The following is a 16,250-nucleotide window of genomic DNA, read 5'->3' as shown; positions in this document are numbered from 1 at the left end:
TCAATAAAATTCGAATTAGATTTCCACATAATTCGAATTGACATAGTTCGAATTATTCCCAAGCATTATTCCAAAGTAGTTCGAATCAACATGCATCAAATTAAGGAAGCATAGTTCGAATTACTATCATCACGTGTTAAGGGGAAAGTTCGAATCTTCTTGATTCGAATTACTCTCGTTTGGTAATTAAAAGTAATTCGAATTGAGTTAATTCGAATTACGTATATATAGTGCGAATGGAATTGATTCGAATTACTGTGAAGCAGAGCTCTATATATATGAGGTGTACGTGAATTGCTCTCAATAGAGGGGTCAGGTGGCTAGTGAGGATAGTTTTCTAGTGTTGGTTCACCACAGAGGATCGATTAAGAAAAAAACTCGATCTGGTGTGAAGTTCACCAATAGGATCCTCTCTGTATTATCGTGAGGCCTACGACGAGTTATGATGACCTTGTTAGCTCTGTACTGCTGAAACTTGGTCTGGATGGTGTGAAAAGGGTTAAGAAGTTTTTTCTATCGCATTCCAACCACGGTGCTCCAAGATACCGTGAAGTATGATTGTTTCACGATCAAGAGTGATGAGGACTTGCAGGTCATGTTTCATTGTCGCCGGTAGTTTTCCAAGGTGAGGACACCTGAGCTGTTGGCAAAGTTGGTTGATGTAGTTTCTAGCTCGGGGGGTTCGAACCGGAATACACACACTTTAGCCACGGTGGCCGGTTCTAGCTCAAGACCTGCCGTTGCTTCTTCCTCCGTCCCTGCATACGAGCCACCGATCCAGCCTGTCACCTCCCCTTCGTTCGCTGTTGATCTCAGCGGCAATGTCGGCGACGAGGTTGGTACAGGAGAACATCTTCCGACCTCATTACATTGTGCTACACCGGCTGGTATTGGAGACGGATTGTTTGATGATCCAGATGACGATGATGTTGAGCCGAATCTGATTGCTGATGACAATGGCGATGACCTCGGAGCGAGTGACCCGAGAGGGGCTGCAGGTGGATCTAGTTCTGGCACATAGCAGTACCCACCCCATTTTTCATCATTGGACCTGGATGCCATGAGGCAGGCTGTTGGATTTGGCGCTAGAGATGCGGACGGGTCTGCTGGTATGACAGAGTTCCAGGTTGGTCAGCAGTTCTAGGATAAAGATGAGGCCCTGTTGAGTGTGAAAACTTACAGCATCCGCCGAGGGGTACAGTACAAGGTAGTTGAGTCTGACTATCGCCGGTATGTGCGAAAGTGTTCTGAGTTTGGGAATGGGTGCACATGGTTGATTCGGTTGAGTCTCCGGCAGCGCAAGGGCATCTGGGAAGTGAAACGGTACAACGGATCCATACAACTCTCCACCATGTCCGCCATGAGCGGACATGACACCCCCAACCGGAGCCCCTCCTCCAGCGGCATCCTCACCACGATCAGGCATATCCTGCCTAGGAGCAGCCCCCCTCCTCCTGCCTCCACGTCCTCGTCGTCGTCCACCGCCCCTACCGATCTCATCACCCTCCTCCATAGCCTGGTCCAGCCACCTCCACTTACGCTGACTACGGCGTGTCCCGACTCGAGCTCTCCTCTCCACCCGACGCCTGTCAGGAACGTCGTCAACTCGGTCCATATCAAGTACTCTGCCGGCCCCCCTCTGCGTCGCCTCAACCGGAATAGGAATACCTCTCGGATCCCCCAAGTACATCTCAGGTGACAAGAACCTCTTTCCGTGCTAATGCCACCAGTCCAAGAACTCATGTGAGGGTCCCGGGTCGGCAACAACGTCGAACCGTAACACGTGATCCGCACGTGTCTCCCAGTGAAGATGCCAATGCTGTAAATGGGACGGGAACCAACGATCACCTCCTCTCTCGTCCTTCGACATCAAGAAGTTGATGTTCAGGGCGGGATGCAGTGGAGGCTGTACGCCGCCGAACTGCGGTAACACTCTATCAACCTGATGCCACTCAACCACCGCAAAATATATAAGGGACATCACACACCGCCATAACATCGTATGACGAGGCTCCAGGACCTCCGGATGGACAACCTGAAGGACGTCGGGTGTGCTATAGGGCATCCATATAAACTGAAAAGAGCAAATCAAATCCATTTGACAAATTCGTTAAACCATATAAACTGAAAAAGGCAATTACTATACATAAGAGGTTAGCGTACTTACATCCCTAGCCTGTAACATGTCGATCCTCAGTCGAGCCATCTGCACCCGAGGTCCCTTCTCGCTAACCCCAGGATTGTAACCTGACCACCTGCATAGGAATTTAAACATGGTAGTGCAGTCATGAATGATTCTAAAATGGAAAAAATTGCATGCGAAACTGAAAATAAATAAAATAAAGATGAATTGTACACTACAATAGTGGTACCTCGAGGCAAGGGGCCAGCTAAACGCATCATACCCAGCTAGCCTAAAACCAGAAAACCGCCAAAAGATCCAAGACTGAAGTAACTGTAAAGGCCTATCTAACTTCACGACGTGTCTGTTGGCCACTCGGTACATGCACATGTACAACCATGCTAGTGCCGTTGACCTCCAGCTATAGCCACCCATCTCCTCAAGCCTAGCCACAAACGGTAGCCACCTTATGTGAATACGATTGCCGGACTTGTCGGCAAACAGCTGGGTGCCCAACAGCATCATGATATAGGCACGGGCAAAGCGCCTCACCGTCTCCTCATCTGCCCCCTCGGGACACTCTCCAAAGGTCTCCTGGAACCAGGTGCAGTTCACTGCGAACTTTTGTATTTGGTTCGCAGGAGGTAACACACCAAGCAACTCCTGGAACTACTGCCAAGCTGGCCTGGCACCCTCTATGTATACGTGGAAGTCTGTTAGGCAACCACTGACGTAACGTCCATCCACTGGCAACCCCAACTGGTACGCAACGTCCTGAAGTGTGATCGTGCACTCTCCGAACGGCATGTGGAATGTGTGCGTCTCCGGACGCCACCTCTCCACGAAGGCACTCACAAGGGGCTCGTCCAATCGGAACCATCTGTCGTTCAGTCTCGCAAGATAGTATAATCCGGCCATCTGCAAGTACGGAACGTACCTCTCATCGAGCCGCATCCCCTGCTGCCGCCGCATGCTCGATATGCAACGCCGGGGTTGCGTATTACATAGACCGCATAATTAGAACGATTTACAGTATCACTAACAGATACAATTCACGACGTAAACAAGTAAAGGATACCACATGCAATAGCAGATATAGTCAACCACTACCAAAATTGCTTACGAAAACCGCAAACATAGACCTTTTCTGTAGACCTTTTCTGGAAAACCACTTGCACAAGCAAATTGTAGTAAACCACTAGCAAAATCGCATACTAAAATCGCATACAAAAAATCACAAACATAATCCACATGCAAATCCACTTACCAAAACCACATGCAAAACCACTCAATTAACCACCTCCAATACCGCCACCCTAAATCGCTAACAAAACCCGCTAAAATAAACCACCATTAAAACCGCAAACAAAAACACTAGATGAAACCGCATGCAATACCACTGAGTGAACCCACTAACATAAACCGCCAATAAAACCGCATGCAAAACAACTAACATAAACCACTAGCAATACCGCTTTCATAAACCACTAACATAAACCAATATCATAAATCACTATCAAAAACCACTAACCTCGTCGTTGATCACCCCGGCGATATGAGCAACTCCATCTAGTCGATACAGCCTTCCCAGATCGTCCCCCATCGTCTGGCTTTGCCTTTCCACTCTTTCTCAGACCGATTCTGGGTCGTTTTCTCTGGAATTTGGTGGGGTATGAGAATAGAAAACTGATTCGAATGACCTTGGTTCGAACTCCTTATATAAGCCACTCCGTTATAATTCGAATTAACTCGTTTCGAATGACCCTTTATTTCGCAAATTGAGTAATTCGAATCAACTTTATTCGAACTATGTACTAATCACGTTTTCTTACTAATTCGAATTGATACAATTCAAATTACGATTCTATAATTCGTTGCATGTTAATTTGAATTACGTGTTGGCAATGGTTTCGAATAATTCGAACTATGTCAATTCGAATTATGTGGAAATCTAATTCGAATTTTATTGATTCGAATTACATTAAAGTGTTCTTTGGTTGATTGATGTATCAGAATTTCGTTTGGCTGATTTGGGTAATTTTGAACTCCCCTTGGCGCATATAAGTTTTTTACCCTAAGAATAAATACATAAATTAAAGTAAATTTTAGAAAAATAAGAACCAATAAAATATTGAAGGAAGAGAAATAATTTAATAAATTTTATGTGTATATAAAAGAGGAACAAAAAGAAGATATACAGTACCTTGTTTAATTTAGCAAGATTTATGAGAATAAATACATAGAATAAGAGAATAAAAAATAATAATAAAAAAATTAAATATCTAAATTAATATCAAAAAATAAAAAATAATAAAATAATGATAATTTATCATAATCTTAATTTTTTAATATAATTAATCTACCATACTCTTAATCTAATCTTTTAATATAATTAATTTTAACTAAATAATCAAATAAATTAAATATAAATAGGTCTAATCTAATTGTATAAAAAAATAATAGATTTTCTACAATTAGACATATATATATATATATATATATATAATTGGGAATAAAATATCACTTTAAAATGATATTATTATTATTAATGACATATAAATATTAAAATTATATTAATGCATTAATTAAAATACATTATTATAATAAAAAATTACAAGAATTAAAATAACTGAAATTTATTAACTTTAATTAGTTAAATTAGCATAAAATAAGAAAGAGATAATTAATCAGATTAATCAGATTAAATAAATTAAAAAATATTACTGAACAAAGTAAATATCATAATAATTATATTACTAATTGAAAAAAAAATCAATTTAATTAGTTTAATTTTTTATTGAAAATAGACAATTAAAGATCACCAATGAATAAAAATAAATAGGATATAATAAATTAAAGAATAATTTTGGTAGTATAAATAATAAAATTAAATTATTATATACAATTTTTATTTTTTACCTTATCATAATTTAAGTTAATATTAATGGTAAAAAATTAATTTTAAATAGTCCCAATTTGTATTTTACAATATAATTAAAGCACAATTTATAATTTTTTATTTTGTGATTAATCAATATTTTTTAAATTTTTTGGTTAAGTCTTCTACATTTTATGATTGATAATTTTTTTCTACAAGACACAAATTTATGATGAATTATTACAATCATAATTAATTTAGAAAATCAAGAAAAAATTGTAAAAAAAATTCAAATAAAAGATAAAAATAGAGTAAACATTTATTTTGAAACTAAAAATTTGTTAATTATGCTAGAAATTCTAAAAATTTGTATCTTATTATATAATCAATTTTGTTACTCACTTTAACTTTATTATTCATTTATTGTATCTAAAAAGTATCTAATGTTACACTTATTTTAAAAATGATGAAACTTTTTAAATACACGGTATAATGTGTAATTTAGGGCAAAAAACATAAATAAGCCAAGGGAAGAACAATTTTACAGAAATCAGCCAAAGCAAAATCTGATTCATCAATCAACCAAACCACGTTTACATGTAGTTCGAACCTACCTGCTTCGAACTTAGATTACATGTAATTCGAATCATGTAGATTCGAATTACTCACTGACACACAAAGCAACATAATTCAAATTCAGCTGATTCAAATTACACAGTAACATGTAATTCGAATCAAGTTGATTCGAACAACTTCCAATGACGCAATTCCATGTAATTCGAAGTGGATTAATTCGAATTAAACAAAGTATAGTTCAAACCAGGCTGGTTCAAATTATAAAGGAGTAGAGCTGTATATATATGGTGTGAACGTGAGTTGCTCTTATTAGAGGGGAAAAATGGCTAGTGAGGAGAGTTTTGTAGTGTTGGTTCACCACAGAGGATCGATTAAGAGGAAAACACGTTCCGGTGTGAAGTTCACTGATAAAGATCCTCTCAGTATTTTTGTTTCACAAGCTAATTCGAATCAGCTTGCTTCGATTTATGCAATTGTAATTCGAATCCATGCGATTCGAATTATGCAATGTTCAGGTGCTAACGTAATTCGAAACAGCTTGTTTCGAATTACATTCAAATCTAGTTCGACGTAACCTAATTCGAACTACATGATTTTGTGCAATGGTGGATTCCTGAATCAGTTTTCCATTTGGCTGATTTTCGTAAAATTTGCTTCTCCTTAGCTTATCTTAGTGTTTTGCCCTATAATTTAGGAACAATAAAATAAAAATATCTAGAATTTTATAATAATATTTAAAATTTTCAATGACAATAATACAAAGTGTTTAAATCGACCAAATAAATTCAATAGTTATCTTTTGCACATCTTATTTAAATTTAAATTTTAAAATTTAATTTGTAACTTTTTTTTTCTAATATAAATTATTTTAGACAAAAAATAGAGAAAAAAATTATTAAACAAAAAAAATATTTTATCAAAAAGTTAGTATAAGGAGATTTATAATTAGATAAGAAAAGAATAAAAGCATTAACAATAATAAAGAAAAAGAAACGAAACTCGTATTAAAGAATGTTAGTAAAGAAATAATAAAGTTCTTATTAATAATAATAATGCCGAGGAATAATGTTGCTACTTTAGGCTTCTAATCTCCGTCTTTAGCCATTATTTTTTTTCCTTTCTTTGCGTTTTTTTTAAATTATCAAGTCATAAAAAAAAGAACAATTTAAGAAAATGAAAACAGTAAGATCGAAAACAGCAAGATCAATAGTAACTATACAAATCAAAATACATAGGAGAAAAATAAACTATTAAATTAAATTGTATTTATTATTATTAGAAAGGGTAAGAGAGAGTAGCAGAGAAAAGGTTTGTGTGTATTCAAGTTTTGTAGAATGATACAACATAAAAGGGTATTTATAGGTGCTAAGAGAATCGAAATAATAAAGACGTAATATCGTATAATAAATATTCAGATATATTAAATAATGCTAATTAATCATAATTATACTCTAACATCCTCCCTCAAACTCAAGTGACAACTTGAGTTTGAAATTTATTTGAAACAACTAAATAAAAAAAATACATAAACTGATAGAACAGGTGCAAACAAAACAGCCTAAAGAAAGTGCAGACAAAACTGCCACAAGAAAATGCAGAAGGAACTGTCGGAAGGAAGCGTAGACGAAATTGTCAAAAAGAAACGCAGACAGAACTGGCGATAAAAAAAACGCAGACGGAATTGCCGCAAGAGTGGCCAACTGTCGAAAAACTGCTGAAAAGATGGCGAACTGCCGGAAAACTGTTGAAAAGTGACAAAGTACGAAGAGATGACAAACTATCGGAAGGTGACGAAAAACATATAGTTTCTCCATGAGAATAAGTAAGTAGTGGATTAGCTAATCAGTGGGGTCAGAAAAGTATCAAAGCATTAACAAAAGATAAGAAAAAAATGGCATGGAAGAAAAATATAAAAAGTACGGCGATTTCACCAGAAGAAAATCAACTTATCCTCCTCAAGGAGGATACCATAACTCTGATACCATGTTAGAAAAGAAGATAATCAACTTATCCTCCTCAAAGAGGATACCATAACTCTGATACCATGTTAGAAAGGGGAGACGGAGTAATAGAAAAAAGATTTGTAAGTATTCAAGTTGAGTAGAATGATATAATATAGAAGTGTATTTATAGGTAATAAAAGAATCGAAATAATAAAGACGTAATATCATATAATAAATATTCAAATATGTTGAATAATGCTAATTGATTTAATTGATCCTAATTATACCTTAACAGTTATATTCAATTAATTGATATACATAATATTAAATTGTGTGATACTTAAATATCTAATTGAATCAATTAGTTGATATAATTAATCTACCGTAATGAATTGTATTTAATGAGTTAAAAGAAATAAATCAGAAAACACTGTGAGAAGCATGCCACGTCAGCTTTATCATTAAGTACAAAAAGTTAATTTTTATGTAATAGAATAAGTATCTCATTATTCATTATTTTAACTTATCTATTATATATTTTTTTATATTTATCACTCAATATATTAAAATACAATTTATATCTAGATAGGAATTACATAAATATTTAATTAAAAGAGCATTTAATTTTTTAAAATATAATAATAGTTTTAATTTCTTTGATTTTTCTTTTACATTTTTTTATATTTTTTTAACAAAAGATAAGCCTAGCAAAAACAGGAAAAGATGGTAGTATTTATTGAAGAGGGAAAAAATAAATATAATTGAAATCCCTACATTCAAAATGTGTTTAGATTTTGAAAGATGAGATGAGACATGAGAACACAGAGACACTTGGCTTTAATAAATCTATGTCATATGAATTTATCAGTGCCAAACATGTATCACATAGAGTCTTCTTTAACTCCATCCTAATCCATATATTATATTTGCTAAACAAAATATAAAAAAAAGGCAGTAAATAAATTAAAGTTATTATTATTTAAAGAGAAAAGGGCAGATTAGTATTTTTGTATTTTAAATTAATTAAGATCTAAATGAAAGATAATGTTAATTTAAAAAAGTTAAATTAAAATTAACTCAAACATTGATATTTAAATTATAAAAAAAATTGACTTTCATATTTTATAAAATATCATACCGACGGTAATTATAAATATGACGCTACTTAAAATTAAATAAAGTAACACAGATAAAACAAATAAAAAAATAACTTAATCTTGTATAAAATTTACCCATAAAATTTTGCACCGAAAAATGAATTTAATTTTAACATATTAATAATATAAAATATTTTATATAATCATTCAATTCAATTAGATTTATCTATTTAGATCATTATTGAAAAATAAATTTAAGATACTAATATACAATTACTTTAAATTAAGCAACAATTATCAATACTATATAAGAGACACACTATTCCACTAAGAGTGATTGTCATAAGGGATCATTTTTCAATATTCTATAATAATATTGAAAAGTTTATATAACACTATATAATAATATTATCATTATCAATACTATATGATACCAAAACAAACAAAAATTACCGTGCTAATATAATATTATCAATACTATATAAATCATCTTTGTATTTATTTTTCTATGCGTATATAATATTTAACTAGCACATTAAGATATATATAATATTTCGTTAATACATATATAATATAAAGTGATTTACAAATTATTTTATTGAATATTATAAATTAGAGTGATTTATAAATTATTATTAATTCGTATAAAATGTATAATTAAATTTAATGAATTCAATTAGAATAAATAATAAATTATTTATTTAATTTTATTTTAGACTTTATAAATGAATAAATTAATTAACGAATATAACAAATTACAATTAATGTAGTAACATTAATCAAGTAATATTTATTTTATTTTAGACTTTATAAATGAATAAACTTATTAACTAATATAACAAATTATAATTAATGTAGTAAAATTAATCAAGTAATATATATTATAATAAATTATATTGATATTTAAGGGAAAGTATGAGGAACCAATGGAATATTTGTACAATGTGTACAATGGAGGTTTAGGGAGTATTAGAGATATAATCATTAGTATTACATTTTTTCATCAGTTGAAGCTTTTGGGATGAGTGGTATCATGACATGGTATTAGAGCTCTAGATCCGAAAGGTCAAGAGTTCAATATGTTTATTATCCCTAGTACTCGGATGGTTATTCTAGATAGTATAGGTGATGTTCATTTTGTAACTCAATAGCTCATTGTACACATTGTACAAATAGTCCATTGGCTTCCTAGCAGGACTCGATATTTAAATATCTAATCAAATCAATTAGCTGATATAATTAAGTCATGGTAATAAATCAATTAGCTGATATATTTAAGTCATGGTAATAAATTGTATTGAATGAGTTAAAATAATTAAATTGGAAACACTCTCCAGAGCATGCCACGTCAGCTCCATTATTAAATGTAGAAATTCGATTTTTATATAATAGAATAGATAGATAGATTCTTTTCATGATATTCTTAATTTATACATACACTTGGGATAATTATTTTAGTCTATTAGGTCTACTCGTAAATAATTAAACTAAGAGTAAATTACCAATTATGCCCCCGAATTTGTAAAACGCTGACAAAAATAACCCTAATATTTGATAACGACAATCATACCCTCGAAAAATTTAAAAACGCTACAAAATTGACTAATCGTGAGGAGAACCCTTCTCCGTTTAACGGAGCTTGGTGATGTGGCAAACGGAAATCCAACATGGCCTCCGTATTAGGATCTCAATCCCTTTTCTCCCTGTATCCCTAATTTATGAAACCCTAATTGCCCAATTCAAATGAAATTACTAAATTAACCTTTAGTGAAAGACCATATTTAACTAAGACTATGTTGGACATGCAAAAGTGAAGAGTTTCTTGGTGGTGGTCTTTGCTTGTCTTCGTCACTTGTCGCTTTATATCCATCTGTTGGATTTGGTAAGGTCACATGCAGTGTCACGTTTGGCGTTGATACGGAGTGAAGAAGTCGCCGTGGAACAACTAAGGTTTTGGTAAGCATTTTATGTTTCCGTTGGTTTTATTATCAGTCGTTTGGGGTTTGAATATGGAGGTATTGTGATGGTGTTTTGATATGTTGTGTTAGCTGATTATGACTTTTGTGATGATTTTTGTCAGATGGCTACGCATATCACATTTGTTTATCACCATCGGGGTTGGTTAGAGAAAGATGCGGATGGTGTGCTGAAGTATAATGGTGGTTCAGTGAGTATCATCGAAAGGGTGCACGTTGATACATGTAATCTATTCCTTGTGGAAGGCTTGTTTCTAGATTTAGGTTATACTAGGTATAATGAAGTTTATTGGTTGGAGTCAGGGAAGGATTTAGCTAACGGGTTACGGGTGCTCAGGAGGGATGCCGATGTGGTTAAGTTGTGTGATGCTGCATTGGGGAATGAAAACAGGGTCCACTTGTATTTTGAGCATCCAGTTGATGCGGATCCAGAGTATGTTGATGAGGCTGAGGTTATCAGTAACGAAGAAGTTGAGATTTCTCATTTAGAAGATCAGCAAAATCAGCACCAGGAACCCCAACAAAATGAGGAGGATGAAGGATCTGAAAATACAGAAGTAGAGGGAGATCCTTCAGAAAATGAAGCAAATCATCAAGATGATCCCCCACAACACGAGGAGCAAGAGCAAGAAGAGGATGAACCAACGTTGAACAAAGGGGGGTATGATGCTGCGTTGCCAGATGAGGCTACTATTGAAAAGCTTTCTAATCAAACTCAGGCTGCAACAATTGAAAATGAGGCCCCCAATTTAGGAGACTGGTGCACGAAATTGTGATCTCTAAAACGGCGCCAACAACTTGGTACACACGAATGTAATCTCAACTCTTTGTCACAACTCTGCACAACTAACCAGCAAGTGCACTGGGTCGTCCAAGTAATAAACCTTACGTGAGTAAGGGTCGATCCCACGGAGATTGTCGGCTTGAAGCAAGCTATGGTCATCTTGTAACTCTCAGTCAGGCATATTCAAATGGTTATGGGATTTTGATAATTAAATATAAATAAAATATAAAATAGGATAGAAATACTTATGTAATTCATTGGTGGGAATTTCAGATAAGCGTATGGAGATGCTTTGCTCCTTCTGAATCTCTGCTTTCCTATTGCCTTCATTCAATCATTCATACTCCTTTTCATGGCAAGCTTTATGTTGGAGGATCACTGTTGTCAATGGCTACCGTCCGTCCTCTCAGTGAAAATGGTCCAAATGCGTTGTCACTGCACGGATAATCATCTGTCGGTTCTCGATCATGTTGGAATAGGATCCATTGATCCTTTTGCGTCTGTCACTACGCCCAACACTCGCGACTTTGAAGCTCGTCACAGTCATCCCTTCCCAGATCCTACTCGGAATACCACAGACAAGGTTTAGACTTTCCGGATCTCAGGAATGGCCACCAATAATTCTAGCCTATACCACGAAGGTTTTAATCTTAGATTAGAAACCCAAGAGATACACATTCAAGCTTGTTTGCATATAGAACGGAAGTGGTTGTCAGGCACGCGTTCATAGGTAAGAATGGTGATGAGTGTCACATAATCATCACATTCATCATGTTCTTGTGTGCGAATGAATATCTTAGAGAAGAAATAGGCTTGAGTTGAATAGAAAAACAATAGTACTTTGCATTAATTCATGAGGAACAGCAGAGCTCCACACCTTAATCTATGGGGTGTAGAAACTCCACCGTTGAAAATACAAAAGTAATGAAGGTCCAGGAATGGCCGAATGGCCAGCCCCCATAAAGGTCTAAGATAGCATAAGACTAATTAAAGATCAAAATACAATAGCAAAATGTCCTATTCATAGAGAACTAGTAACCTAGGATTTACATAAATGAGTAAATGATGCAGTAATCCACTTTCGGGGCCCACTTGGTGTGTGCTTGGGCTGAGTATTGAAGCTTTCACATGTAGAGACTTTTCTTGGAGTTAAACGCCAGCTTTGGTGCCAGTTTGGGCGTTTAACTCCAGCTTTTATGCCAGTTCTGGCGTTTTGACGCTAAAATTTTTATGCTGACTTGGAACGCCAGTTTAGACCATTAAATATCGAGCAAAATATAGACTATTATATATTTCTGGAAATCCCAGGATGTCTACTTTCCAACGCAATTGAGAGAGAGCCAATTGGGCTTCTGTAGCTCCATAAAATCCACTTCGAGTGTAGGGAGGTTAGAATCCAACAACATCTGCAGTCCTTTTTCAGCATCTGAATCGGATTTTTGCTCAGGTCCTTCAATTTCAGCCAGAAATTACCTGAAATTACAGAAAAACATACAAACTCATAGTGAAGTCTAGGAATGTGATTTTTGAATAAAAAACTAGTAAAAACATAATAAAAATTAACTAAAATATACTAAAAACATACTAAAAATAATACCAAAAAGCGTATAAATTATCCGCTCATCAGAGACAACCATCAGACACATGTTGAAGACCAGGAGGGGCAATCTAATCCTGAAGAAGCTAATGGCAGGGGAAGAAAATGCAGGAAGAAACATGCGAGGCCCCAACCAACTGGTAGAGCTCAACCTGCACAACAAAACAATTGTGATGCACATGCTGGTAAGTATATGAATTGTAGATCCTAGTAGTAATATTGTTTATTGTTGGGATTGTGTTTTACTTACCATAAGTTGTTTGTTAATTAATAACATAATCATATGAATGCGTAATGTTGTAAAATTAGATGAGGATGCATGTTGTGGGGTTCAAGGCCGGAGGAATCATCGAAGACCCCGTCCATCCGGGCAGAGGATTCTGCCACCTAGGGAAGAGAATCAGGCTCCAAGGGTGGTTGTTCCTAACCCACATGACCATGATGAAGAGCCCACTGAGTATCAGTATCATTCTGAAGAGCTGCACACCCCACCCGGTTTTGATTCTGAGGATGAAAACCCGGTATTCCCTCAACATAATCCTGATACAAAATTTGACAAAATTAGACTGGAGTTAGGAATGGAGTTTGGCACGATGTAGCAGTTTAAGGATGCAGTCAGGAAGTACAGTATTCAGCTGGGCAGAGAGGCCTTTTTTCTCAAGGTTGAACCACATAGGTGGATGGTCATCTGTTACAACGAAACTTGTCCATGAGAAGTTTACTGTGCAAGGAGAAACCAGCCACCTAGTTACCAAATCAAAACATTGGTCGATGAACATAAATGTCCAAGGAGTAACAAAAGCAGGTCAGTCACTTATAAATGGGTTTCGGAGGAGTTGATTAGCAAGATTAGGGTTTGTCCTAACTTGTCTCATAGAGAGGCTCGAGATATGTTCAAGGTTGAGTTTGATATATATGTCGGAGAGAGGATGATGTTTAGGGCAATGGAGAAGGCTAAGGATGTCATTGAGGGCACAGAAAGGGAACAATATTTGAAGTTAAGGACTTACTTGAATGAGCTCCGTAAGGCCAACCCAGGATCCACTTGCCGTATGAGCACAACCCCACAACAAGAAGGGTTGCCTAAGTTTAGAAGTCTTTACATGTGTCTAGATGCCTGCAAACGGGGATTCAAGGAAGGATGTAGGCCTTTCCTATGCCTTGATGGAGCATTTTTGAAGGGTTATTTTGGGGGGCAGCTGCTGACAGCCGTTGCTCAGGATGCCAACAATCATCTATTCCCAGTTGCATGTGGAGTAGTTGATGCAGAAACAAAGAATAATTGGAAAGAATTCCTAGAGTATTTGTTGGAGGATATCAGGGATCACAGGCAATTTGATTGGCACTTCATGTCTGACAAACAGAAGGTAACTTGTCTATAACTGGTGTCTTCAGTTATCTTATAGTATATGATTACTAACTTAGTTATTGACAGGGGCTAATTCCTGCTCTACAAGAAGTTATGCCAGGGGTTAATCATAGGTTTTGTACTATGCATATGTGGAGGAATTTCAACAAGCGCTGGAAAGACCTAGAGCTTAAACAATTGCTATTTCAATGTGCAAGGGCATTGATTGACTAGGAATTTAATGAAGGTATGGATGCTATCAAGAGAATTAATACTTCTGCATGGGAATATCTGGCTAAGTATGAGCAAGAAACTTGGTCAAGATCAAGATTCTCTACTTGGCCTAAAGTGGATAACATAACCAATAACAATGATGAGTCACTTAATGCAACCATGGTGGGGCTAAGAGGCAAGAGCATCATTACCATGCTAGAGGAGATTAGATATTACCTCATGAAGACTATGGCAATGCATAAAGATGCACTAATGGCCTATACGGGGAAATTGGCTCCTATCCAAATGAGCAGATTAGAGAAGGAAAAGAAGGAAGGAAATTACTAGGAAGCTCAATGGGTGAGAGATGATGACCACAATGTCTTTGAAGTTAGAAGGCATGGTCGAACAGTTCGAGTCAACACTCAGGACAGGACTTGCACTTGTAGAAAGTGGCAACTGACAGGTCTGCCGTGCTGTCATGGAGTGGCTGCAATTCAAAGAAAAAATCATCGACCAGAGGATTATGCCCACCATTGGCTGACCATGGAGGCATACAACAGAACATATCAATTTCACATCAACACTGTCCCTAGTCAAGAGTATTGGGCTGATGCAGAGGGCCTGCCGTGTCTCCCTCCACCTTATAAGAGGCCAATAGGAAGGCCTACAAAGAAGAGAGCACGACATGAATCAGAGAGTCATAGTGGGAGCCAGTACAAACTCAAGAGGAGCTATGGAAAAACAAGTTGTAAATATTGCAGAAAGGTAAATAAAAACTCACTTGTTCCACAACTCTTGCTGTTGACTGTTCTTTTCTGTTGATGCTTGGAATTATGTTGTCTTCGTAGGTGGGACACAACTCCAGGACCTGTCCAGATAAGAATCATGTTGCACATGGGGAAGATGCAGATGTACAAGAAGCACCTCAAGCAGGTCAGCCAGCAACAGGAGGAGTTGTGCCAGCCAGGGGCTTACAAGACATGTCAGACTCAGAGCAGGAGATGTATTGGGAGGAAACCATGGATGTAGTTGAAGAGGAGCTCACACAAGGCCATCCACACTCTGAAGCTGATGAAGAGGTAGCACATTTTTCAATAATTGCTGTTTACACTAACTTCAGATGTATTAATTAGAGTTAATTTATTGTAGGCCAACATGAACACATCCAGCTCAACTAGTCATGCTGAAACAAGGAGAGCTGCTAGATCCAACCTTGTAAGGAAAGCACCAAGATCTACCAAGAGTGCTGCAACAACTCCTAAAACTCCCTCCAACACTGCTGCGGCTGCTGCAGCATCTACTAGCACGGAAAGAATCAGGGTAAAGATGCCTATTATGAGACCCCCCTTAGCCCAATCGCATCTGAGGCTTACAGCTACAGCTCCAACAGCCCAACACCATGTTAGGCCCACAGCTCCAGGCCCACAAGCCACTCCAAGGCCCAACCCACCATTTAGGCCCTCACAAATAAGGCCCCCTGCATGGTACACAAAATTGCGATCATCAACAATGGCGCCAAAAACTTGGTGCTCTCAAACATGACTCACACTTTGTCACAACTTCGCACAACTAACCAGCAAGTGCACTGGGTCGTCCAAGTAATAAACCTTACGTGAGTAAGGATCGATCCCACAGAGATTGTCGGCTTGAAGCAAGCTATGGTCACCTTGTAAATCTCAGTCAGGTGGATTTAAATGGTTATGGTGAATTGAC

The 16,250-nt window shown here is 36.4% G+C and overlaps 1 protein-coding gene and 1 pseudogene across 1 annotated transcript; one reads left to right on the top strand and one right to left on the bottom strand.

Moving 5' to 3' along the window:
• Window positions 1-1,717: 1,717 nt before the first annotated feature.
• LOC148562596 (serine/threonine-protein phosphatase 7 long form homolog) lies at window positions 1,718-3,094 on the bottom strand. The gene is made up of 5 exons (XM_088490927.1): window positions 2,978-3,094; window positions 2,828-2,896; window positions 2,373-2,716; window positions 2,168-2,255; window positions 1,718-2,074 (listed from the first exon to the last, which is right to left on the bottom strand). The coding sequence occupies exons 1-5, from the start codon at window positions 3,092-3,094 to the stop codon at window positions 1,718-1,720; spliced, it is 975 nt and encodes a 324-aa protein (XP_088347053.1).
• Window positions 3,095-13,260: 10,166 nt separating this feature from the next.
• Window positions 13,261-14,882, top strand: LOC148562595 (uncharacterized; annotated as a pseudogene).
• Window positions 14,883-16,250: the final 1,368 nt, after the last annotated feature.

Source organism: Arachis ipaensis, chromosome B6, assembly GCF_059453495.1.
Source record: "Arachis ipaensis isolate K30076 ecotype BB chromosome B6, ASM5945349v1, whole genome shotgun sequence".
Classification (NCBI taxonomy): Eukaryota; Viridiplantae; Streptophyta; class Magnoliopsida; order Fabales; family Fabaceae; genus Arachis; species Arachis ipaensis.
This window is presented reverse-complemented; position numbering and strand designations above follow the sequence as displayed.

Bases quoted from the DNA above. Each gene is read 5' to 3' on its own strand.
- LOC148562596 (XM_088490927.1), bottom strand. From the start codon at position 3,094: ATGCGGCGGCAGCAGGGGATGCGGCTCGATGAGAGGTACGTTCCGTAC. The intron at 2,717-2,827 runs GTATACATAGAG...ACCTGGTTCCAG, and splicing joins GTTGCCTAACAGACTTCCAC to GAGACCTTTGGAGAGTGTCC. The intron at 2,075-2,167 runs GTAAGTACGCTA...TGCTCTTTTCAG, and splicing joins ACATGTTACAGGCTAGGGAT to TTTATATGGATGCCCTATAG.